General features: G+C 36.9%; 1 protein-coding gene and 1 long non-coding RNA gene across 2 annotated transcripts in view; one reads left to right on the forward strand and one right to left on the reverse strand.

The window, feature by feature from the left end:
- LOC109104746 (ephrin-A4-like) overlaps positions 1-22,670 on the reverse strand; it is a 45,840-nt gene extending 23,170 nt beyond the window's left edge. Inside the window, exon 1 of the mRNA XM_042772403.1 lies at positions 22,089-22,670. Coding sequence (XP_042628337.1) covers positions 22,089-22,207 — 119 coding nt within the window. The 5' untranslated portion in view covers positions 22,208-22,670. The remainder of the gene's footprint in view (positions 1-22,088) is intronic.
- A 10-nt stretch (positions 22,671-22,680) lies between these two features.
- Positions 22,681-26,696, forward strand: LOC122147974. Its single transcript, XR_006161955.1, has 3 exons — positions 22,681-22,856; positions 23,030-23,069; positions 23,930-26,696. It is a non-coding gene; the product is annotated as an uncharacterized LOC122147974 (long non-coding RNA).
- Positions 26,697-27,369: the final 673 nt, after the last annotated feature.

Consider the following 27,369-nt stretch of genomic DNA (forward strand, 5'->3'; position numbering starts at 1 on the left):
CGGGGTCAGATATGCACACACTCACACATATTATACGCTACCATTCCAAAGTTTGGCATCTGTTTTAAATGTTTTTGAAATAAACCTCATACTCACCAAAGTTGCATTTATATGATCAAAAGTACAGTAAAAACTGCAATACTGTATGGGATATTATTAAACCATTTTCTAATTTAATATATTTTAAAATTTAATTTATTTCTGTGATGGCAAAACTGCATTTTCAGCAGCAGCCGTTAGTGTCACATGATCCTTCAGAAATGCTGATTTGGTACTCAAGAAACATTTTTTATTATTATCAGTGTTGAAAACAGCTGTGCTGCTTAATATTTTGTGGAAACCGATGTTTTTTGGGGGGATTATTTCATGGACATAAAGTTCAAAATAAATTTTACAGAATTACAAAAGATTTCTGTCACATTTGACCACTTTAATGTATCCTTGCTGAATAAAACTATTTAAAAAAAAAAATTGTGCCTGCCACATTGTTAAAATTAAAACGAGAATCTGACTGGCAAGTTTTTGTGAGGCACAGTTACTTCTCAGTAGTGAATAAATCATTTAATATTTTCCATAATGTGATTCAACAACAAAAATTGAGTACCACAAATTATTTGTAATCAAATTTGTAAACAAAATTTTTCATAAACCAAATGACTCATGGTGCATTTGGTCATTTTGGATTTAGTATACACTAAATACAGAGTAGTTATGCAGAGAAAAGCAGGAGGACTTTCAGGGACTGTGAGCCAGATGAAGGCAGCCGTGCACATTCTCCAAAACTGTCACAAATCCAAAAACACATTCAGACTGCCTCACGAAATAAACCAACCCTGCCACAAATATGTCCTTCCCCTCTGCCCCCTCCTGCGATAAACCCACCTAAGCTCCAGCATGTGGCGCATCCCCAAACCCCATGTTAGCCTCAGCGCTAGCCTAACAGCCGCTAAGCTCTTCAAGCGGCTCTGGTGTGTTCAACCGTTTCAGACTGTGTGTGTCTGTTCATTCAGCCATGTTGTGTCTAACCTGACTATTAAGGCTGTTCAGACAAACACCTACTTGGGTTCCCACTTTGGCCATCTGGTACCCCCCTATTTACCCCTTAATCTCATTTTCTACCACCATTTCTTGTGCACTACTCTATATGACGTTCTTGAAGTGGTCGTCTCAGCCTCCTTCAGGACTCATTCCCTCCCTCTCTTTCCTAAAAGCGAGCAGGATCCAAACCCTTTGTTAATGGATGTTATTAAAGGAGGAAACAAGGAAACACGCACACATACAAAAACAAACAGGACTTCTGACCTTAAGTTTCCTTTTTGGTGCCAGCATTTGCGTGGCTCTTTCTATCTCTCCAAAGGCGCCAGGTGTGGGGACACATGTGGTTAGGGGCTTAGTTTGTTTCCTGTGAGGGGCTGGCTTTCCACACATGCTAAACAACCTAGCGAGTTCATGCTAGGAATGTATTATTCATTTGTAGTGCGTGACAGTTTATGAGCGAGAGAACCGTGTTCCAGTTGAAAGAACAGCACCAACCCGTAGTTACCTTTGCGGGGACAGAACAAGGTTGTTCTGCAGGTGCAGCAATTCGCGATATTGATTTGAACATTTTTCAGGACAAGGCTTTTGTGGCATGGAAAGCTGTAACTACACCCCAGAAAATTAATTTCTATCGTTATGCTGAGGAGAACTTGACAAAGACAAACGCTACTGACTGAGCGAAGCTGTATTCGTTTGTCTGTGGCATTTTATAAAAACTAACGCAGGGGAATTTCTTTTGGTCAGTGAAAAAGTGATGCTGGAAATGCCATATTTCTGGTTATTAATGTGTTATGTGTTCCTATATGTCCTAATGTGTTACGTGTACCTATGTGTTTATAAATGTGAGGTTGTGTCTGTCAAAAGATCAGTGCTCATTTAGAAGCTTCAGATTAGAAAGTCTGATTTAAAGAACAAGAAATGAAAGATGTATAAGAAATTAAAATAAAACAAAATAAAAATAAAAATATTTATAAAAATACATAATAATTAATAACATTTAAATCAAATATGAATAAATAATTACAAGGTACACAGAAGTTTGAGAACAGAAAAAAATTACAATGCATTTTTAAGGTTGTCAAAGTTAATATATTAACTTAAGATGGGTTGGAAATCAATATAAATTATTTTGAGATCAATAACAATTTTATTCTGTTGCATCCCAAGGAAGAACTAAAATCAAATCTGCATAAAGTTGTGTGAAAGCATTTATTTAAATATTTTCTAGATAACATTTTAATAATTTGCTTTAGCACAGCCAATTATTTTATTAATTCTGTATCACACTATATTTTTTCTTAGATGTATAAATTAGTCTTTTTGCATTAAATTATAATTTATATTTTAGGAAGGGAGTCCCTCACAGGACAATCTTTATACATTCTAAGCCCATCAGGAGTTTTTTTTAGTTGTTGTTGTCATTTTTTTTTCAGTTATGAAATGTTTACAAGTTTCTATCATGATTTCTATGTAAAAACGTTCATATAAAAGTTCTACACTCAAATACACATGTATGCATGATTCACAAACGAGACCCATTGTTCCTTAATTCAATTCATTAATTTGTTCATTAGGTTTGTTCGTTCATCCATTCAAGCTAATACATTACGCACAGACGCTAAAGACTGACCTACATGCTCCTGTAATCACCATGCAGCGGTGTAACGTGTGCAAAAAAGCAGTTTCTGTGCTCTGAGAAGCTAAGGCTTGCTTGGGGCATGGAGCTTGGCTGCTCCTCTGCAAAGCTGCAGGAGATAGGTTTGTAAAGTCTTCTAAAAAGGAATGCACCGTGTGTATGTATATGAATGAGGGGGGTGTTTAGCATTTAGCCAGGAACCAAGACTTTGTGTGCCCCCCGTTTTCAAATGCGTTTATCACTGGGCAACGGTGAGGCCCAGGGCTCTTGAGGCCAGAGCTCAAACAGAGAGCCGGGTCTATTTTCTGCCTGTTAGCACAGCGCCCCTTTCACCAAGAGTCAGCAGGACCCACAGCACTACAAAGACCAGGAGGGGATGACTTTAGCATGCGGTGTGTGTGTGTGTGTGTGTGTGTGCGCGTGCATAAGTCAGGATCTGAAAGAGGAAGATTAGCAAATGGCCTTCTCAGCCTCTATGTGAACCTGTGCTGATGCTCTACTATTGAAGTGGACACTGGCTGCTTTTCTTGCTGAATACAGATAAAGCTAATACCTATATAAGATAATAGCTTTTCAGTGAATAACCCCAAGCATTTTAAGGCTCTTTTATAGACTTTTTTTCACCCATTTAACACCATGAAAGAAACTTAGTACCTACTTCAGGCTGTGAATGAAACCCCAAGAGCAAAAAAAAAAAAAAAAAGGGGGGTGATTCATTTTGTTCATTATAAAATAATAAAACACCAACGGAGCATAAAAGAGCCACAATTAGAGAGTGCAATTTTGGAAAGTGTCCAAAGGGATTGTTCACCTAAAAATGACCATCCATACTCCTCTCATCATTTACTGAACTCTTATGTCACTTCAAACCAGCATAACTTTCTTTCTTCTTTAGAACACATAAGGTTATATTTTGAAGAACTGTTTTTGTTCATACAATGAAAGTCAATGGGGTCCAAAACTAAATAACAGTGGAGTCTAAAACAAAATTGCATTGGACCCTATTAACTTTAATTGTATGGACCAAAAAAATTATAATAAGAAGAATAATAATAATAACAATAATAATTATTACAGTCAGATGGAAGTACACGGAAGTTTGAGAACAGGGTAAAAAAAGGTTTTACAAGGCATTTTTAAGGCTGTCAAAGTTACTGTCAAGTTATGGCCTGTTTTATTTCCCCCATAACTTCTTTCAAATGCTGCACAACAGAGGTTTACTGTTAAAATTAAAACATGGGTGAAACACAAATGTATTCCTTGAAAAATATTGTTTTAACCTGTATAACTGTTATTATTTTTATTATTACTTTGACATGTTGTTTATTATGTAATGTAGATTTCTTGAAGTTAAATTTAAATTTAGTCAGTTTGTGTGTATATAATTTTTTTTTTTTAAATAAAATGATGAAATGCAGGTGAAGTGAACTATAGCAGCTCAGTTGTGAAATGTCCTCATAGTGAGACAGAAGCAGATGCTGAAAACACCACGAGAGTCACACGAGCTTGAGTGTGTAGTAGACGAGTCATTCACGCAGGGACATGCAGAACATACAGACTTCATATTTAAGCAGCAGCTTTTTTCCTCTTTAATAGTCATGGACACTAGTTCATGTCACAATTTGACACTTGACTTTTGATTTATTCATCCAAATTGCCAAATGCCATGATACAGTACATGTAATACAGTTAATTCAATTTTTATGACTTTATGATTCCACAATTCCTTCCATGTTTTTTGCATTGCCCTACGTGTTAGGTGTTGTATATTCGCTATAACAGGCAAATGAACATATGTGAATCTGTGCTTGTGGGTGTCCAGGGGGTATGTAAGGCCAGAGGTGCAGTGGTCTGAGAGTCAGCCAATCTGGAGCCGGGAGCTACGCCAGCCCCTCTCCGCCCCACCCTTTCCTCCATCGCCACTTCCAAACCTCAGACTAATGATGGTTCTGGCTGTTTTAAAACCCTTTTTGCCTTCGCTTTAAATACAACTTCCTCCTTTAGCTACTGTACACCCGACTGTGCATTTCCTTGGAGGGTTATTAAAAGGCCGGGAAAGATGACCAAAGGAATGAAAAAAGGAAAGCACACACAATGGAAAGTGCGTTTGAGACAGGTGTCTGCCTGTAGGATTGGCGTAGCGGCAGCTGTAGTGGTCTACTGTGCGCGAGCCCCTCTCTGGTCTGCAGGCCCAGCTGTCGTCGGTAAGTGGGTTAGGGCGAGCAGCCACCAGAGTTACATGCTCCAGTGTTCAACCCCGCTATGCACTGAAAAGGGCGCCTGCTAAGCAAATAAGCAATAACGATAAATCTGAGCTGGCTTTGGGCATCCATCATTGCGAAAGTGGGTCACAGTTTTGATAGGCTAGGAACTCTTGCCTCTTTCTGCCTCTCTTTCCCGCACACGTCCCTCCTCTCTTCCTTTCTCCTCCTTTTTTAATCACTGCATGTTCTGGCTCTTTTCTTTTCCTGGTCCATTTCCTCTTTAGCCGTCCACCTGTAAAGCAATGACTCCCTTGTTCCTGACTTTGATTTAAACATTAGTATACTATATTTTATTTATAGTATATACACCACCAAGTTTGGGGTCAGTACTTTTCTTTTCCAAAAAGTAATTCAGCAGGAATGCTATATATTGATCAAAAGTGTCAATAAAAACCTTTATAACATTAAAAATTTTTACATTTCAAATAAATGCTGTTATTTTGAACTTTCTATTCATCTAAGAATCCTGGAAAAAAGTATCCAGTTTTTCACAAAAATATTATTGGTCAATAACATGATATCTAGCCCTTGGAATGCGAATTTTATTGGAGGATCCCCACCGAAAAAATTTTATTTTACCCCCCGGAATGGGATTTTACCGGGAAACCCCCATCGAAACGCTATTGGGCTAGTTTTGAGTAGCAATTGGGCGGGTTTTGTTGTGAAAACCTGGCAATCCAGCTTACCATAGCCGCCTGTGAGCTTCAGTGTAAATATTGCATCAAAATCAAATCAATTTGAGTGTGATTTAAACCCGGATGATTGTAAGCACTCTAAGTTTGTCTGCCTTGGGAAAGCTAGCGTGTCTCCGACATAGCGATAACACTCGTTGCCTTCTCCAGCGCAGCTCAACCAGGTCTCATCCCATTCGTCAATCTTTGTGATATCACAAATCCTGGAAAATATGTGTTGTAGTCCAAACGAGTCGTTTGTTGTAGTTTTTGAAAAGAGATTTCTATTAAATAAAAGATCTCCTTTTGAAGTGGACTTTGAGCTTTGTAACTTTGCAGATCTCAAACAGCAACATTACAGACTAACTAAAGTTGAAATAGTGAAAAAGCATAATAGGACCCCTTTAATCAGCACAACTGTTTTCGACATCGATAAGAAAGCTTTGCCATCTCTCGCTCTCTCCCTCCTTTTTAAAATCACTGCATCTCTTTCTTTAAATCACTGTTCTTTTTCTTTTCCTAGCCCATTTTCTCACTTGTCATCCACCTGTGAAGCAACAACTTGCTTGTTCCTTGCCCTTCCAGCTCCCTCTTCTTTCTGCTTCATAACTGCTTTTATTTAATTATTGAAGTTTGGCAAGCATTCATTTGGTTCACGCATACTTAATTGCAACATTTTAATTTTCACCATTAAAAAAAAAAAAAAAAGTAATAATAAAATAAAATTCCTACAGTGACACTGATGGAGGGTCCAGAGTCATTTCTAGGGACCAGAATATTAAGAAACTTGGAAATGGGCTCTTTTCACCTGCCAGTATTTAACCACTTAGCAATCATCTAATCAACAACCTAGCAACCTATATCATAACACCTTAAAAACACCCTGGCAAATACATTAGTATTGTGGCTGTGATTTTTGCACAAGCAATTAGCATTCATATTTTCTTCAGAGTCTTTCTTGCTGTGTGTGCATACAGTAACATTAACATTAACATCTGTCTCTGGGTACTGAATGTCTTTCCTGTCCTAGATGAATGTGGAAGTCTCAGTGGTTGTTAGTGGGTCAATTAAAACAGGGGATAATGGTATATCGTACTTTGTCCTACTAAAATTACGTTTAACATCCAATGCTCACTATTGCGTTGTAGTGTAAAGACTGTAACTTTCGGCAACTTGTTGTGGATCAGTTGAAAGGATTGGACTTTTTTTTCTCTCTCTCTCTGTCTCTCTAAACAATTGATCTGTAATGCAGTTCATTCATTTAACTCCACAGTTTAAATCAATGTATTCTGTGTTTCTACAAAGGTGTGTTACTTTTTCCCAACTGATTCAGATCCAAAATTACCAATTACCTCTTAAAAGCAAACTTATTTCAGAATTTGTTTTGAGCAACAACAATGCCAAATAATAATGTGCAACGTCAAATTATCACTGCATGGATCTAATGGAATAAGCTACAGAGAAACGGGTAGGTTTTAACACATTAGGAGTTTCACATGGTGGGATGTTTTTTTTTTTTTTTTAGATGGACAATGTTTGGACAACGGGGAACATTTGATCACCTGATTTCACAGTGCAAACAAAATAATTACAAAATGTCCTGTTGCTTGTTGCGGTCGCAACTGGTTAGGACAAAAATCAGATCCGAAGGAGAAGCTTTTAAGTTGCATTATAACATCAAGTCTCGTTAGGAAACAATAAGAGAGGAAACAAGCCTCAACTTTTCTTTTCTTTCCCCCTCTCTCTTTCTCTCAGACACACACAGAGTCAGAACTATCAACTCAGTAGACATGAGGCATTGTCATCCTGAAGTGGAAGAGGGGGTTCATTGGTCTGCATTGGTCCTCTTATCTCTTTCACTCTTTCTCTTATTTGTGGAATTTGAAGCTTTTTAATAAAGTTCAGTCTTCCCTCCCTTCACCCTCCACATCCCTCCCCCACTCTCTGCACTCACTTCCTTTCCTTGTCAACAATTTTCAGTCTCTCTCTCTCTCTCTCGTCTTTCTCTCTCTCTCTCCCCTTCCTCGTCTCCATTTCCCAGTGCCCGTCTCTCCTCCTCTGGCTCTTCCTCTCTCACACACTGTTTATTTAAGCACTTTCACGGTCACTGCATTGTAATCTCATGGGACAAAACTGCCCTTTCTCTTTTACACTACCTCGCTCCTTCTTCCCTCTCATCCCATTCTCTCTTGGTAACCTTCTCTATCTCTCCCTCAGCTCCTCCTCTCCATCTTTCTCTGTCAAAACGTTTCAAATTCAAATTCAGATTGGCTTTTCCTGAGCTGAAAGGGCATGAAAGAGTGCTGGTGCTTGGCAGCCTTGAGCTTTGTGGTGCGGTGGCCAGGCGGAGAGCCGGAGGAGAGCCAAGCACCTCTGAACATGCTCAGGTCACAAAGGCCCCAGCCGCACAAAGAGAAGAAGAACTCACTCCATACAAAAAGCAGCACCCACGGCCTGTATTAAGCACACAGAGTACAAAAGGCTAAAAAATGCCCAACACAAAACCCAAGAACCCAAACCACACATTACTCTTCTGTAACACAAAAGAGAAACTGAAAACAATTAACAAAAATGCAAAGCACTATCTTAAGTATGATAATACATGATAAAAGGAGTAAAATAAGTAACAATATATAAATAATAAACTGACTAAAATGTAAATACAATAAATAAAACTAATTAAATACGAAGAATAAATAAGAATAAAAATAAAACTAGTACATTTAAAAATATAAAAGAGGATAAAAATAAATACTACTACTAATGATGTTAGAATTAAAATACAAATAATACATTTAAATTACAATAAATATATATATAAATGAAAAAAAATTGCTTTTTAATTGAATTAATAAATACTAAAAAATAAATTAAAGCAAGATAAAAATAAAATACAATCAAAGCTAAAATAAAATAATTAATTATAAATTAAATAAAAATTATTATATATTAAATTATTATATAATAACAAATTTTAAATTAAAACAACAAAAATAAATCTAATTAATTAAAAAAAATTAAAAGTATACTTATAATGTTGTAATTACAATAAAAAATAAAATTACGAATTAAATAACTTAAATACTAAAGAATAGTAAAAACAGTTAAAATAGCTAGAATAAATGAAATAAAAGTAAATTAAAACTAAATTAAAAAGTATAATATGAAACAAATTAAATCTGGTGTATGGATAAAATACAGAAAATAAATATATTTTATGTAAAAAATAAATATAATAAAAATAAACTAATATAAAAATTAAAATCAATCCATAATAAATAAATACAATTACAAAAAAAATAATATTTTAAATGTATAAAAAATAAAATAACTCAGTCAATATTAGTCAAAAGCAGCTGGCTGAAGTGAAACACCAGGGCCACCATTAGATGTCTGTAAACAGGAGGATGCACTTCAAGTACAAAACTCTTTTGAATGGCCTACACAATACTGAACAACAGCCGAGCCTTGGGGGAGGCAGGGCAAGGGTGGGTTCAAGGAGGACACACGTTGTGTAGCCATGGCTTCCCCCATGCCCCATGCATAGAGAAAATTTTCCACTTAATTCAGGATTACAGACAAGCAGCTATCGCTAGAACAATGAGACAGTCCGGTGCAGTCTTTTCAGATAACATTACAAAACCCATCAGGCGGGACATCTTCAACACAAGTACCACAAGTACAGCTGTCCCCTCATACTCACAAGCAGAGACGTAGAAAGGATTCAAAAAGTGGTAGACACATTGATGTATGAGTATTGATGATCTCCTCATAATAATGTGGCAAAATGAATACAGAAATTTGTAAATATAATGATTGCTACGCCCCACAAGCATCTGCAGAATTATTCATCACTGAGTTTCTTACAATGATAAAGATGCTGCAGATGGTTATTTGAAGATTAGTAACTACAATTTATTTAAGTAGAACTAGTGTATTTTTTTTTTCAATCTGTTACCTGTGAGGGCTTCTTGTTTTTTTTTTTTTTTTTTAACATTTTCAGTTTTTCTCATTTGATCAGTTTACACTAAAGGGATAGTTCACCCAAAAATGAAAATTACCCCATGATTTACTCACCTTCAAACCATTCTAGATGTTTATGACTTTATTCTTTCAGAAGTGAATGGTGGTCAAGATTTTGAAGCAAAAAGTGCTCCACACAGCTCCAGTGAATCAATGCATTTGTCTAAGAAAAATATCTAAATATAAAATATATAAGATCAAAATAATATATTAAATATAATAAAATACTTAATATCAATTAAAGGGGTGGTAAATCAATTATTTTCGAAGGCTTGATTGGTTTATGGGGTGAAAAAAAAAACACACAAAAAATATTTTTTCACATATTTTACCTTTATACTACACCGCTGTTTCCATTCTCCTAAAAACAGACTGTTGACTTCCTGGTTCTGTGAAGTCCCTCCCTCAGAAATACGCAAAATGGTTCAGATTGGTTAGCTGGCCCAGTGTGTTGTTGTGATTCGCTAACCTTCTAGTGCACATTGTCCGGAAACGTCACGCCCCTTAGCATTATGGGTAGTTGCATGTGCTCCGGTGTATTGTAAGCAATGGCGTCAATATTGCCTTATCAGTTTGAGCCCAAATCACACCCACAGAATATTAGTGAAGAGGATCGAGCAGAAGCACGGCTCTTCCAGGACGTTTCTGAATGGCTTTTTTTTTTTTTTTTTTTCTAGCTGTCTAGATACACTGTTATTTGTAAATGCTACTGCTGTTTATGTTAGCTTTTGATATACGGCTTTATCCTTATTAAAGCTTTAGCACAGCAGAATACATGACTGCGTTGTAGCATTTTTTTTGAGTAATTGTTTAATTTATAACAGTACCACTATTACAACAACTCTTTTTCTTCTCTAAAGCAGCCTAACATGGCCTCACTCCATTTGTTGCATGTTCCCGGGGGCAGGGTTTATGTAAATTTTAGGGTTTGTGATGTCACCAACCCAGGAAGCAGCTTGTTGTAGTCCCTACCAGCCGTGTGTTGTAGGCTTTAAAAAACGAATTCTGTGAAATAAAATATCTCCCTTTGCAGATGTTGTTTATGCTCAAACAGCAACATTACACACTAACTAAAGTTAAAAAAGTGAAATCATAATCAAGGACCCGTTTAAAGAGAACTTAGAAAGTGTGGGCTGCTTTTGGTGCTTGAATTTATGCTTCAATAATGGGGTCCAAGTTTAATACGCTAGAAGTTAAAATGTAAAAAAAAAATACTACTTACAGTAGTGAAAGACTTCTTCCCTCAGGTAGACTGCATGTTTTCCTGCCTTGCTGGATGCTGCTCATACTCAATAATCACGTTCTTTACATATACGGTGTATGTCAGCGAATACGGGACAAACTGCCTTCCGTATAGCTTTCATACCGAATGCTTCTTTAATGCCTTAAATACGGGATGATTCCGTATTATACGGAACGTTTGACAACCCTAGTCCTATGTCATACACTGGAACGCCACTCTCTAGTGAACGCGAGTATGACAATTAATGGAAGCTAGAGATTATTGCTTATAAAGTTTTAAATATGGACATTTTTCTTATATACAGATGCATCACTTCACTTCAGAAATCCTTTATTAAACCCCTGGAGCCGTGTGGAGTACTTTTTATGATAGATGGATGCATGCACTTTTTTGGGCTTCAAAATCTTGAACACCATTCACTGCCATTATGAAGCCTGGAAGAGCCAGGATATTTTTATTATAACTCTGATTGTATTCGTCTGAAAGAACAAAGTCACATAAACCTAGGATGGCTTGAGGGTGGGTAAATCATGGGGTAATCCCCCAAGCCCCTACTAGTAGTATAATATATCTTCTTAGACTAGTCTCAGACTGATGTCTATGAATAAAATTTCAGAAAAAAAAAAAAAAATGCATTTGATCCCACAGACAGTCTGTGCAATAATGATGGCAAAGCTGCCCACCATATGAGAAACGGTACAGAGAGCTCTGCAGGAAATCTGTTTAGTGTGTTTCAGACACTAACCACAAGACCTGCTTGATGAATATGACCCAGTTATCACCAGCACTGGTTGTTTTGATTGCGTTCTGCTTCTACACAGAGAGGACAAATCTGTTTAATAACCGGAGAATCGTGAGCTGCCGGTTTGAAGAACTGAAACGGTTATCAAAACATGTCTATCAGAAGCACACACCCAGACCTGCACGTGCACACAAGCTGTATCCCGCCCCGTGCACACATGGCCTTGCCACAGTGAGCAAAACAGCACGATACCCAGCATTCCATGCATTCCACTCTAGACCCTTCTACAGGTATCTGCTGAACTCTAACAGCACTCATAATAGACACCCCACACATACCCCATTTACAATAACAAATAACAAGTCACCCACCCACAAAATATGTACATTCAAACAATAACATGCATTCAAATGCACAAATGTGCATGCCTATATGATGTAAATTTGCATACAAACCTGAAAGTTAATTAAAAAAAAGAAAAATGTGTGTACACACATATATCCAATTGTTTATAATATTATATATATATATATAAAAGAATTCTAAATAAAGCCACTTTTTTCTATTTAATGATTTAGGGGCTTTTATCAGCAAATATTGATATAGGAGATTAACTTCACTAATAACTTGGAATATGTCATAATCATGTCAGAATTTTTCATTGATTGATTTGATTTTAATTAATAAATACTGCATCTACCAATTACTACAATAATGAACCAACAACAAACCAATTCCACTCACATGTACGCTTACTGAAAAAAAAAATGGGGGAGGAAAAATTATTAGAAATTTACACACAAATCATACAATCAAACAGACAAAACTCACAATATGGTAATTTTATTGTACACACTATTCCCCAAATGATCTCCCTTTAGGGTAAGTAAGCATGACGAGGGTGTTTCTCTCCACGACTACACAGTGACAGTGATAGTAATACCTGCTGACATTCTTCCTCCCCATCTCTCTCTCTCTCCCTCTCCTCCTCTCACCTCACCCCTTCTTCCCCAGAGGGGCTCCCCTACTGATTCAGGCACCAAAAACTGTTGATTCTTTTCCTGCCATCCCTACATAATGTGCTTGCTTTTTTTCCTGCTCATTCAGAATGGGCAAAATGTATTTTCCTTCTCAGCAGAGAGAGGGAAGGAAGACAGAAATGATGCAGGAAGAGTGGACTATCAGGATGTTCTGCTCTGCCAGTGTGTGGACTAGAAAATGAGAAATGATGAATTGCAGAATAAAATATGAATCAACAGTCTACCCATTTATGTTTTGAGTCGGCGTGAAATAATGTTTGCAACCCGTTTTTCTTTTGTGATTTCTTAGAGTAACAAGATTAAAATTAGGGTGAGACTTTATCTGCCAGGAATTGATTGGATCAACGACGTAACTCTCTAGCATCATACAATGCATTGTTGGAGAAACTAACTAGCTAGTCAGTGTTTCCCAAAAACGAAGGAACTATGTTGCACATCCGTCATTCAAACCACACTGGTAATAATGACGTCAAATGGTAGTGATAACCTCTGCTAATTAATCAATTTGAGATCAAATTAATTTCAGATTATTGCTGTAAATAATGAACATGATGGCATCCGAGAATTTTTGTTTTCCATTATTTTACGTGTTCTCTTACATCCCAAAGTCTGACCCAAGACCCAAGCAGGTTCAGGTCCAAAACTTTGACGAGTGCCTCAGACATAGCTCGGGTTCAATATTAGTTGCCTTGGGTAATTAAAAATGTGCTTTTTCCAAATGAACCCGATAAGACCCAAATTCTTTTAAACTATCCCAGACGTGTACTTGCACATTTGTGTTAAGTGCATTTTTTTGAGAAATGCACGTGGAACAAACATTGTAACATCGCACACAGAAATCCATCTTATAGATATCAGGAAAAGCCACTCACTTCATTACGCTGCATGTTCATGCAGGACTTTACTTTTATGTGTGCCCTTTTCCAGAGATGAGGTATTGTTGCAGTACTAGCAAATCTATAATTTATTAAGCTATCGATTTAATTTTTATTAAGCTATCAAGTTTATTTTTCCAATCCACTGGTCACAATTGAGAGCCAAACTCAGAAATAACTTGTATCCATCAGCCAGGCATTAATATAAAGCAATAATGAATAAGTAAATAAATAAATGAAAGTAATTGAGCAGCAGCCAAATCAGTCAGCAGGATTTTTCCTTACTGACAGCGGGGCTGCAGGCTGTGTACACGTCAATGCCGTTTACGTTCGTTTGAGTGAATGGAATAAAAGACATAGATTGTACTATATGTTAGCTTGCTTATTTTGCTCAGGTGCAGGATTTATTAAAGTCAGTTTGTCATTTTTTGTAGTTTTTATAATTATATATCATTATTTGGAACTACGGCTATCTACGGCTCTAATTTGCGATGCTTTTTGATGGTGTTTGTTGGTGTTATTTGTTAGTGTGGATTCGGGACATTGAACTATGTTGGTAACAACAGAACTTAAACCCTAGCTGGCACACTATGCTTTTAAGAAGCACATGCCTAAATGATAGGTTGGTAAAAGAACACCCAAAACTCAGTTTGGCTGTTGGCTAATATTATACAGTTGCCCACAAGGCATTCGTTACATCAGCAAGAAGGAAAGTAGCCTAATTTCAGAGAAGAATAAGCACTGATGAATCATTTACAAGGCCAAGAACATGCATTGATTAAGAAAGTAGGGTCAATTTTGATTTCATGTTGACTTTAAAGGGGTGATGCAGAAACCAGATAAGCAAATGGCTACTTTTCAAGTTGCAAGATAAAGCATGGACAAAATCAACACTGCTGATAAGAATTAAGAAGTGGTTTGACAGGAAGATAAGAGTCTGAACCACAAATCAACACACTCCCATCATACACACACACTGCTACCTTTTAGTCAACCACAAATGGTAATGTGTTCACAGACAGACAAACACCTCTTCATAAACTATATGCATGCGAAGCCAAAAAACACCTAAATTAACATTAAAGCTAGAGGTCCACTAGGTTTAATCACAAATTAATTACGACAATATACAGCCCTATTCCTCACCTTGCCTTTACAGCCTACACAGTGCTAGAACACATACTGTGACAGAACAACAACAGCTAATGAAATAGTGATATGACTTGCTTTTTGGTAATGAGTAACTAAGTAAAAAGAGAACTCTAAATGCTGGACTATTGGTTCGTATATGATTAACTTTTTCTATATCAATAGGCTACTTCACACAAATTGGTGAACTCGGGACTGATTATTGGCCCTTTAGTTTTCACTATGAAAATAACAAATTGATTTGGTTCTCATGAACCATTAAAAAGAATGATTCATTACTAAAAACATTGATATTTTTTGTGGAAACCATGATATAATATATATATATATATATATATATAACCATTAAAAAGTATGTTTATATATTTATATATTTGATATTTTCCCCCAAAAACAGAATTTATTTTAAATATAATCTTTACTGTTACTAATTATCATTAAATGCATTTTTACTGAATAAAAGTGTCAATTTATTTCAAATTATATGACTGACTTCAAACTTTTGAATGGTAGTGTATAATTTAAATATGCTTGTGGAGACACAACTAGAAGAACACATTAAATGGGAAAGAGTAACTGACGCTCATGGGATGGGAGAAGAGGAAAAAGAGAAATGGTGTCCGAGTTCGCAGACATCACAAGCTGGCACAGATCTATATAGGGTCTAGCTTAAACAGTGTATCAGGCCAAGGCACTTCTCTCCCTGTCTCTTTCTAAATACAGATAATACATGTCCATTAGCAGCAAAAGGAGGACACCACACAAGATCAAAGTCTCAAAGAGACAGAACATCCTATACATCCCACACAGGAAAGAGAGCGATGCATGTGTTTGTGTGTGTGTGTGTTTCCTGAAAAGGCAGCTTTTCCTTTAAACAATTTTGCATGTGTAATATTGAAAGCCAGAACAATAAGATTTCCGGTCTGCATTTGATGCCTCACAACAGGCAATGCTAGAAACGCAATATCTCCCAGCCAGGCTAATACAATTGCACAAACACAGTAAAACCCCCATATCACACAGTAATTCGGTTTGCCCGTTGAAGTGTTGGCACAGGTACTGAGTTGGAGGTATTTTCAAGAGGCCACCCTGAGGTTAAGTCCAGTGAAAAAGAAGAAAACACTGTTTTCAGTTATGAATCCTCAACCATGGCCATATCCACCCCTGCATTCCTCATCAAACACTAACCAGTGTGAACAACTCCCAAACAATACGAGTACAAAAACCTGCCCTAGTGAAAATATGCATGCAGTCCAATTCCCACATGCTGTGTTTTTATGCTTCAATAGCATTAGTGAGGTGAATTAGCTGCTTACTGTTAATAATAAAATATATTTTATATTTAGGCCTATAAAAGCAAGAAAAATTGCTTTTTTCAGGGCTCCAGATGGCAAATGGTCACAAATGCAACAAAAAATAAACATATGACAATTTAGTGACCCATACTCAGAATTCATGCTCTGCATTTAATCCATCCAAAGTGCACACACACAGCAGTAAACACACACCCGGACACACACAGTAGTTGGAAGCACATTTGTGGTGGTGGGCAGGGGTTTATGTTGGGGGTTCGGTGTTTTGGTTGGGGGTTCGTTGTTTTTGTTAAGGGCACCTCCGTCATGGTATTGCCGACCTTAGGGTTAGGAGTCAAACTCTCTAACCATTAGGCCACGACTTCTTGTGAGCTGACTCTTATGATCCAGTATGTTGTTGAAACAAAAAATTTCACACACAGCAAGTAATTTGAATTAGACTCACTCAGAGCCATCACGAATTTACAACTGAACTGCAAAAAATTATACGTATGTGTGTGTGTTTCAGCACAGTAAGGTCCAGCTGTAAAGTAGAAGCATAACGTTTTTTGGTATTAAACTGTAAGGTCAACAACATGTTGGAACAATCAAGTCCAAAAAGTTTTTACAAAGAAAATATTTATTTTTATGAGGCAAATACAATGAGGATCACTGGAGTGACATTAGCCCCTTTCACTTTAGACACTTCTTTGACTTAAACAGTAAACAGTGCAGAGTAAATGCGTCATCTGCGTCAAATGTTATGATAAGGCCCAAGGTAGATGTCTTATGTCAGTGCCTTCTGAACACGTACTTGCTGATACCGGTAATCTTGTTCACATAGAGCACTTTACTGGTTGTTTACCGGTAAATGCTACAACTTCTCATACTTGCCAGAAAGAATTTGGAAAAAGAACACCAAAGACAACTCTAAAAACACTCTAGTTAACTTAACTAGTCTAGTCTTTATATTACAATATCTCTGAACAATGACTATTGTTAGAAGCTTAAGTAAACAGCACTCAAACAATGAACAATCAATCGATAATGCTATATCATGCGGTTCTCTAATTTGGCAACTAAATTGTACATAACAGTAGCTCCAAAACATTTCATTTTTGGAGACAATGGCTTGTTTTGTCTTGGCACTGGCACACAATTTGCTTGTAAGTCAGCAAAAGACACTTTGTGGCTCCAAAACTTCTTTAATAAATAACAATCCATTTCTTTAGACTCCAAGAAAATGAATTTACACATTGCACTTAAAACTTCATTTTATCTTCCAAAAGACACATTCAGGCCACCGGCTGGCAAACAGACTGGCAACATACCCAGCCTCTAATAACGCAACGGCGCATGCATGCACATTCATGTGTGCACAAAACCAGCCATTCAAAGGATAGCGAACTGGTGAGTGATATTGATGTGGTCATACTGAGAGAAGCACTACTGGCCAATGTGGAGGTGTGAGATAATAGAGAGTACTTGCTGATAACATCTGTACGGTGGGTATTAGCCAAATATCCAGGCAAGGGAGAAAATATGGAAACTCTCTCTTCGCCGTATGCAGTGGGACGGCTGGGAAACTGGCCTTGTGCAATCACACAGAGAAATCTGAAGCTCATATAATCACTAAATTATAATATTAAACAGGCGACAAAACATAACTTTCTCCAAGGTAGACTGAAAGGTTATCCCTACCAGGTCTGGCCAAATTCCACCGTTCAAGACCTGTTTTATAAGATTATATCCATTTCATGCTTAGTCCATAAACTTATATCAGCTTTTCATGCCCACTGGGCCTGGTGGCCTTTACAGACTGATAGTAATCCACTGAGGAAAGAGGAACATCTCCAGAAAGATGCAGTTACAAATTGAGCAATTTCAAAAGTAAGTTTTCAATCAGATATGTAAGCCAAGGAAAATACTGCAATACAAAGAAAGGAAAATGTGCAATGAAAAAAAAATGTTATATGGGAATTAAATGCAGAGACTTTCTCTAGCTTTACTAGGGTATGTTTCTCTGAACATTTCATAGCTACACAGCAGGAAATATGTGATAAGGACATAGTTGAGGTTGTTGAGTCCAAAGTTGAGGAATATTTCCTGTTTTCGCAACATTTTGTTTTGATTTATGCAACCTAACTAGTTCTTAGGTCATCAACATTATCGGGAAATTCATGCCATTCATGACAATGTGCTGCAGATTGCTGAATGTTACGGGCAGACGCTGGGCAGGACAGACAAAAACAAGCATGACATAAATATAGTTCCATTCATATGGATAATTATACAATCCACTATGATGCATTAAGCTATAGTCAACTACATAATAACCAGCGAGAGAGCAAAAGCAGCAGGGAGTTCACTGAATGCGAGCCTGAGTGTGATTATTTCTGAGTAGGTTTGTTGATTACAGTTCACAGGTTCTCGTAGCTAATGATTTATAGAAGTAGTAGGGAGATTATCCGAAAATTGTGGAAGTCCTCGCCAAGCACGAGATGTGCTTAGGGGTCCAATCACGGCAGCCCTGATTGAGCAAAATTATAGTTGATCTTCAAGCCTTAATTTAAATTTGCATGCGCTTGGGTGCGTCCGCCCCTGTGCTGCCTGAGTGGTTCGATCCCGCCTCTCGCTGTTGAAACTACGAGAAAACATACTACATTGTATTTGGAGTGCGTGTATGGGGGGTTGATGTGCTTGTATGCATGAATTAACACTCATGTGAACACACAATACACTATTACGCACAAACACGATTGAAATTATTCAAAGTTCCTTGGGTATTAATTGATGGTTTATTTCAAAATAAGCAATTTAAAAAAAAAATACTGTTTTTTGCATCCTGTTTAAAAACACGTAGCTGTGAGAGGTAAAAGTGAGTTGTTGAGAAACAGGCACTTGGAATTTCAAGAGTATCCGAAATGTGTTCAAACTTGTTGAGTACGTGACTCACACACACGCATGAGAGATGAACACACACAGATATAAAATGATGAATTTGGAAAATGTAGCGGTTTAATAGCACTGACGTACTTGACAAAAACTTTGTCAAACCTTTCGAGCTTCTTCTATAAAGAATAGTTCACCAAAACAGGAAGCTCTTGTCATTATATATTCACCCTCATATCATTCCAAACCTGTATGACTTTCTGTCCTGGAGATGTACTGAAGAATGCACTGGTCACTCTTTTCCATGCAGTTAGAATGGGTGTAAAATGAAGGTTTCAAGCTTCAAAAAGGCAGAAAAAGCCTCATAAAAGTGGTCCAGGCTCTATATTTAAAATCTTCTGAAGCCATACTACATATGGCAAACATAAATTAAAAATTATTTATGTTGTGGAAACCTTAGTTCTCCTTGGCACAAGAATGTCCCATTTATGAACAAACAATTATTTTAAGCTGGATCTTTTCAATGAATTATCTGATCCAGTTCACAAACCCAGTGTGAATTATTTGCTCTCAATTCAGTCACAACAGTTAATGGCCCAGTAGAGGGTAAAAAGTTCTGTATTATGTATATACTATTTCTTAATATTTTAAAGTAGCTTTTATTTTTATATTTTCAGTTTTCATTTTAATTTCAGTTTCAATTTTAGTAATTTTGTTATGTGCTTTTGTTATTTTTATTAGTACTTTTTTATATTTCTATTCAGTTTTAGTAATTTTTTAGCATTGTCTTCAGAATCTCTTTTTGTGTTCCACAGAAGAAAAGTCAAACAGGTTTGGAATGACAAAAGTGTGTGAAGTTTAATTTTTATGTGAAGAAGAAAAAGAAGCTCTGACTGTTCGTGTGTGTGAGTTAAGTCAGAAAGCTCCACTGTATGTTCACACTCATCCGTTGCATCAGGTTTCAAACTTTTTGGTTAAGTTTGTAAGAAAACATGAGGAAATAAAGGGTTGAGCTGAGAGAGCGTGACAGATAAGAGCGAAGCGCACGTTATAAGCTTTATCCACCTGGCAGGCCATCTAAAACGTCAGCTGATAAACCAAAAGCAACAAGTTTCTCACAGCAGTTCACAGCTCAGTTACAACTGAAAGGCAGGAGTGGAGATTAAGGAGAAGAAATACACACACACACACACACACCAAACACACAGCTAAACAGAAACCTAAAAGTATTTCTCCAACTCTTTCCAAAGTATATTGATGTGATGAAACACTGCAAGCTAAACACGACTACCTTGCAGCACTCATGTCTCCAAAAACCGAGCCTCATTAATCTGGTTATATTGCACATTTTGGTGTAAACAGCAAATCAATGTCTGTGCAATGTATTTATTGTTTGCAGCACTAGAGAAGCGTGAAGCAAAGGAGTTGACGTTTAGTCTGCAGATGCCTGAATCTGTCTAAATCTGTTAATAAACTACATCACTGCATAACAAGACTAAACATGACTATGCTGAATGCAAGTGAGATTTGTGTATGTGTTAGCATACAAAAAGTCAGTTGGCCCACAAGCTGAGAAAATTAATCTCTCATCTCTATCATATGAATAATAAACTGAAAGCCAAACAACAAATCTGTAAAACCTTAAAAAGCCATCTTTCTTTGATGAGAAATTAATGAGCTGTGACAAAAGAACTAGTTTCAAGCATTTTAACGGTTTGCGTGTCACTACATGAGGCCTGTTGCTGGCTTCCCATGTCCGAGACGTTCCGAGAGGGGCGGAGCACAGCTGGCTCTCCAGGCTGTCCTAAACTGAACAGCCAATCCAGACCGAGATAACACCTGGAGTGGCAGGTGAGCATCCCACCAGTCTACAAATGACACCAATTAAACCATTACAGAGCAAGACAGAGGCCAGATCTGTGGCACTACAGGAAGAGAGCTGATATGCACACATCATTAACATTGATTCATTTAAGTGGTGCTACATTCAGCACTAATTGACCAAACCTAGAGAAATTGTTCACCAGACTGTAAGGAGCGGAAGGCCATTGGATTTTACAGCATATAGTTGATTCCCCCATTTAACAGATACAAAAGCTCTGACCCTTGATCCCAATTAATGAATTTGGAACACAGATACACAATATAATTACTAACTGCAGCCGCTTCACACCAAAGCTGCTTTGTTTATCTTTTGTTTTGATCCTCTTTGTTTGTTTTCCTCAGTCTCATTCTGCAAACATCCATATAATGGACATTCTTAAGATTCTGGATCCAATTTGCAGCATCTGAAATCAGCAGTGTTAATTATTATTTATATACAATTTTAGTATTTATTAATATTTTGAACTAGCTTATATTTTTAGGTTTCATTTTAGTTTATGTTTTAGTAATATTATGTGCTTTTGTCATTTTTATTAGCTTTTTAAATTTTTATTTAGCTTTTATATTTATATTAACTTTTTTTAATCTAATATTTATATTTTATTTGAGCTTTATTTCAATAGCTAAAAACATTTTTTATTAATTTTAGTTAACAATAACAACACTGGAAATCAAACACTGTTTTTCGTCAATATTAAAACTAAAAGTATGCATGAAGTATGAATACAAACTGGACTTACTACACCTGACCTACAACATCAGCTGCATCACTGTTCCCTGTCATTAACAAATAAGACATTCCTCTCCTATGGCTTTATGGGATAGAAAAGTGACCATGAAAATATATATAAATTAAATGTACTATTGTTATTATCAGTTATAATAATAACTCAGTTGCATGATCATGTGATTTCAAAATGGCATAAAAACAGCTGTTTTTCTTAATCTTCATCTCAAGTGAGTGCATATCATTTACATTATACTTATAAAAACACTAGTCATTATTTTCTTTAGGCCTAAAACTTTAATTATCAAAAATGACTGAGTGTACCTTTAAGGATAAACAGATCAAAGTTTGACTGGTGGAAACAGTGAGGCATGGGAGGACACGTTACCACTCTTAAACCCTTTAATAGGTGCAGGTGTGTTTCAGGCTGCAGACATGAAGCAACACAAATCTGGGAGCGTTTTTGGGCTTAGTCACTTCACATTCACTGGGCTGAGCTCCCGCGCCGCGCACTGAATTACGCACAGTGAACGCAGCCGCAATCCTGCGTAATAAGCTTAATTGGAAACAGTCAACACGATGAGTATGAATTAAAAGTAATCGTGATCTTACCGTGTATTTGTAGAGTTCCAGTATACAACGTGTCTCTTTGCTGTCGTTGACATAACGTGTATAAACAGCGCCAGAAGTCTCACCATAGCGCAAACTCCAGAGCACCTTGGCACATTCATGACTGATGTCGACCAGCTCTTGTGGGTCGCTGATGAAACGAGTTTAAACTGAGATGAGACTCAGTTCCGAGTCAAAACCAGCTGCAGAACTTTACTAGTCGAGAGGAGAAACACAAATCACGGATTTTAGCAACATTGAATGCTTTCACTAAGCAAAAGATGCATATTCTGCGTACTAAATGCAACAGGAGGTTGCATGCTTAAGTTTATAACATGTTGACGTTTGAGACAAGTTCATAAAGAGATATTCTTGCGATTCCTTGTGACGTTAAGTATTTCCTTTTGAAGATCTGCCAAGTATTCCACTTTACGCTGACATAAATATAACTTCTTTTTCTTCAAATGTAAATCCAGTGTCGGTTTATAAGGTCCAAGTTTGACGACAACTTCAAACTTTTTATGAAAGGATAAGGAGACAATTGTTTGTATTCGCGGGACTCTTTCAATCACGGCCGTTGATAGTTGACAGTGATTAGGAGTGACTGGAGTGCGTTTCTGGGCAGGGCGGAGGACACGGGGGCGTGTCCTTAAAACTTTGAACCAATAAATGATAGAGGGGGTGGGACCAACATTCCATAGTTTTTGAAGGTGTGCTGCGAGGAGCCCTGACAGCTCCACTTTCACTGAATGTGGGACAAAAGTCTTTAAAGTAAGTTTTTTTCCCAATGAACTTTTGGCTCTTGCAGTCATTTTTGTTCAGATTTAACATATGTTTCACTGTTGATGATACGGTAAAATTTTGTGACAACCACAATTTATAAAATGAAAGTAAATGGCGACTGAGACGTCATTCTGCCTAACATTTCCTTTTGTATTCTACAGAAAAACTGAGTGATATAGGATTGGAACAACATGAGGATGTGTAAATGAGGATTTTCTTTCTTTCTTTTTTCTTTTTTAGATGAACCTTTTAAAGAAAATTTAAAGAAATTAAGTTTTATTCCCCAAGGACACATTAAATTGCTAAAAAAAGAGAGAGAGAAAAAAAGAACAAAAAGAACAAAAATGTATAATGTGACACAATGTTTATATTTCAAATAAATACTGTTCTTTTAAACTTTCTATTCATAAAAGCCACCTCAAAAAATGTATCACAGCTACCACAAAATATTAAGCAGCATAACTGTCTTCAGCATTAAATTAATTTAGTTAAAAAAACAGTTATATAGTTAAATTGTAATATTATTTCACAATATTAATGCTTTTACTGTATTTCTGATTAAATAAATGCAGGCTAGGCGAACATGAGACACTTTTTAAAAACATTACTGACTCCAAACTTATGAGCGGTATAGTGTATGTTTAGGCTATGTATATATGTATGTGTACATATTATATTACTTTAATAATATATAATTATATCATGTTCTATCATCATGATAATGTGTTTGTTAAGCTATTGTCACCAAAGATTGGCTGTCTGATTAACCAGAATAACTAGCTCTGTAACAACATTTAAAAGATCCATTTAAAACCCACTGAACATAAAGGACATTTGTTTGGCAGAGAAATCTCCACAGTTCATACACACCCTAATTCTCCTCCTCAGAAACTGGTTATTCATGAAAAGAGCTGTTTTCCTTCACCATTGGGAATGTATTACGTGTGTTTAGCGTGTAGCAGCATTAGCCCTAAATTACTTTTGTCCTTCTCAATGTGTTGTTTTCACATACTTTGTATGTGTTTATTCTTTTTATTGATTCCTTTTGCTCTCTCTTTCAGAATTCCAAGAAGCCAGGATGAAGTGACATTATTCCATACTTTAGTAGTGCATGAAGAAGTATCCTTGAAATAGTTTGAAGTGCTCGACAGCTACTGGAGACTTTGGCTCAGGTCCTGTTCGTCTCTTTGGGAGTCTACATGTTTTGTGTTTGTATGTGTACGTGTGAATGTGATGATAGGTAAGGAAGAGGCAGAATTAATTCACCTTGCTGACAACAGATATCCCGGGAGAGTGTGTGTTCAGGCAGTAATCACTGTGGCCACCGTGTGCGGCAGCAGTCGGTGGTCCCTTGTTATTATCTGCGCGTGTTAAATTACCGGCCCAAGATGTGAGTAATGCTAGGTAGGTAAGACCAGCAATGCGGCAGGCCCATCTCTCTTAGCAGCAGGTGGAGAGTGTTCGCCAATGACATTGGGAAGCACGGCGGTGGGTATATTCGGTTGCTAATTCTTCCAAGTCTTCCCCTCGCTATGGCACGTCCTATTAATTCCCCTGTCCTCTTCTCATTAATATCACATGATTGTGCGGCGGAGTCTTCCCCTGTGTGATTGGTCCCTCTGGAGGATTTACAGTCCCTGGACAATGAAGCAGAACTTCCCCGTTCCCTCGTTCTCAAACGTGTGAAGGTCTCACCCACCGAGGCCTGAATTGGCCTCTTTGGTTATTATCTAATTAATAAAGCAGCATGATAATGGGCAGCACATACACGGCAGAGAGGTATTCACACCTGGGCTTTCATATCTGACTCTTGTGTCATTTCCTGACCGCAGTTTTGTCCTGTCTCGGAATTAGCTGGATGTATCCAGGTTTTTGTGGCAGTGGAGCGCAGCTGAGAGCCCTTGTAGAGGTCATATCTGCAGCGCAGCAGAGCTCTGATTTATATAAATGAAGTTCTGGGTGCCAGTGGTCCATGTGGGCCGGGTCTGGGCTATTGCGTGGGAGTCTCAGCAGTGCTGTGGTAATTAAGAATCGGGGCTAAACGGGGAACAGTCACCTTGTGCTCCTCCAGGAGCTGCTCTGGAGTGTGTTTTCTGCTCCTGCAATCAGGTGTTGTCCCAAAACTTGCATCCCCACCTCACCCTGCTCCTGTTTTATGTAGTTTTAGTAAGCTGAACAAGAGCACGGTTGACAGACAGCCAAAGGTACACTTTAAAATGATTGCTGGTTAAAAAAGCATCAAAGAATTACTTGATTATTGCAGATATTTATGTTTTATGAACAGAAAGTGAGTTGCATCCAGATAGGCCTGCACTGAAAAACACTAAAGAAAATCTTTTTTGTGTTTGTCATATGTTCACTGCTGTGACGGAAGGCTGTAAAGGAGAAGTTGTGCGAAAAGCCCTTATATGGAGATGATTTGGGTGTGTTTTGTGCAAATTATTAACCTTGGGCATGAGGTCACTCTTTTAGAATACTCTAAAATCGTTAACATTAGATTTAATGTTCATTAAGAACAAAATCGTGTGCACACATGTGTTGTGAATTTTGCGAATATTTTTCTTGAGAAGTTCTCTTGGTTGTACAAATATAAAATAATTAATTGTTTTTATGATATGTGAATGAGACCTGTTAGCTTTAGCTAACTTAGCAAGATCTGCCACAACAGTAGTTTGCCTGAAAGAGAAAACTGACTGTACAGTAAGTAGACATTGATGCTAAAACCTGCTGTAGCACCCATGAAGGCAATGTTGAGAATACAATATAATGAATTGTTGAAACTGTGAATTGCAGTCATAAACATTTCACAATAAATGCACAAAATCTTTTGAAGCTTGTGTAGCTAGAAATATCTGCACTTACATACATGTAAATTTATTTATTTAAAGATACACTGCAGATTTCCTGGTTCTCTAAAGTGGCTTCATTCAATTTTGAACTGTATAACTTTTTTGAGAACTTTTTTTTTATTTATGCAGTGCCTTAAATTTTAATTTCTTAAAAAAACCTATGTTCAAGAAATACTCAGTGCTGTACAGTGTGACATAGATGTTGCACACTCTACAGTCTGTGCAAGGAATACATTTATGACTGTAGCTCATGTGCAATACAGTTTTGCATGTGTTCGAGGCAAGGTCACTTGTTTGTGTGAAGCGAGAGTTTGTTGTGTGCTTGTCTGAGTGTGAGGTTAATCAGTGGTGCACCGCTAATTTACTTGGTAGATATTCTGTTGTATGATTTAAAAACCATGTCTTGGCTGTGTTTTGAGTCCATACACCCAATTCCATTGGTAAAGAGTTATTTAAAGTAATGACCAACAGATCTGTCCTGCTAATTTTGAGTGCAATGTTGTTGAAGTGTAAATGGATTGTGATATTGGGCTATATGAACAAAATTAAGCAAGAGGTGTTATGTTCCTTCCACTTTGTCTACCATTTTTGACAAATAAAGAGAATGTTTGTCTGAAAACATTAAGGGGGTTGGATTTGCCAATCACATGCCTGTTTAAGTGATGAACTGCACTACTTGTAGTTGCTTTCAGAGATATAACATGCTTTAAATACTTGTGCTACAATTGTGTGGGCTGTGCTACAAAACTTTCAACTTCTGTAGAACCAATTAACAGACAGACCTGTTAGTTCAATCAATGTTCATTACAGTACATTTCTAACTAATGTCTAACATTCTCAATGATCTGTTAAGCATTAAATGATGCAGTCATGATAGTTAAAAGGAACAGTTCATCCAAACATGAAAACTCTGTCACATGAGAGTGAGTAAATGACAGAATTTTAATTTTTGAGTGATGTTCGTAATGATAGTTATTAGATATGTTACACAAAACAACTTGGGTCTGTAAAGGGTAAAAAGTTTTAAAACTTGGGTATTTGGGTGTTTAAAGGTTTTAAAGTTTTGAACTTAGGTATTCGTAACATGCAAAAAATACATTCAAAGCTGGATAGAGTAGAGTAAAATATGTTTTTACAGAAGTCTCTTATGCTCCCCAAGGCTGCCTTGATCAAAATACATTCAAAGCATATTGTACAGGTCCTTCTCAAAAAAAAATTGTGAAAAGGTTCATTATTTTCCATAATGTAATGATAAAAATTAAACTTTCATATATTTTAGATTCATTGCACACCAACTGAAATATTTCAGGTCTTTTATTGTTTTAATACTGATGATTTTGGCATACAGCTCATGAAAACCCAAAATTCCTATCTCAAAAAATTAGCATATCATGAAAAGGTTCTCTAAACGAGCTGCATGCCAAAATCATGGAATGGTTCTCATGAAGTGTGCAATGAAGTAAAATATATGAAGGTTAGTATTTACAGCAGTTGGTCTTTCTCTCTCTTCATAAATCCCTCAAATGACAAAACCTATCAGTGTTTTCAGTGTTATGTCATTTCTATCCTGAAAACACCTACTGTAACCTCATTCTTTCATCTCTTTGTTTGAAATAGATCTTTATAACAATGTAAGTCTTTACTTGCACTTT

The sequence above is a fragment of the Cyprinus carpio genome, chromosome A16 (assembly GCF_018340385.1).
Source record: "Cyprinus carpio isolate SPL01 chromosome A16, ASM1834038v1, whole genome shotgun sequence".
Taxonomy (NCBI): domain Eukaryota; kingdom Metazoa; phylum Chordata; class Actinopteri; order Cypriniformes; family Cyprinidae; genus Cyprinus; species Cyprinus carpio.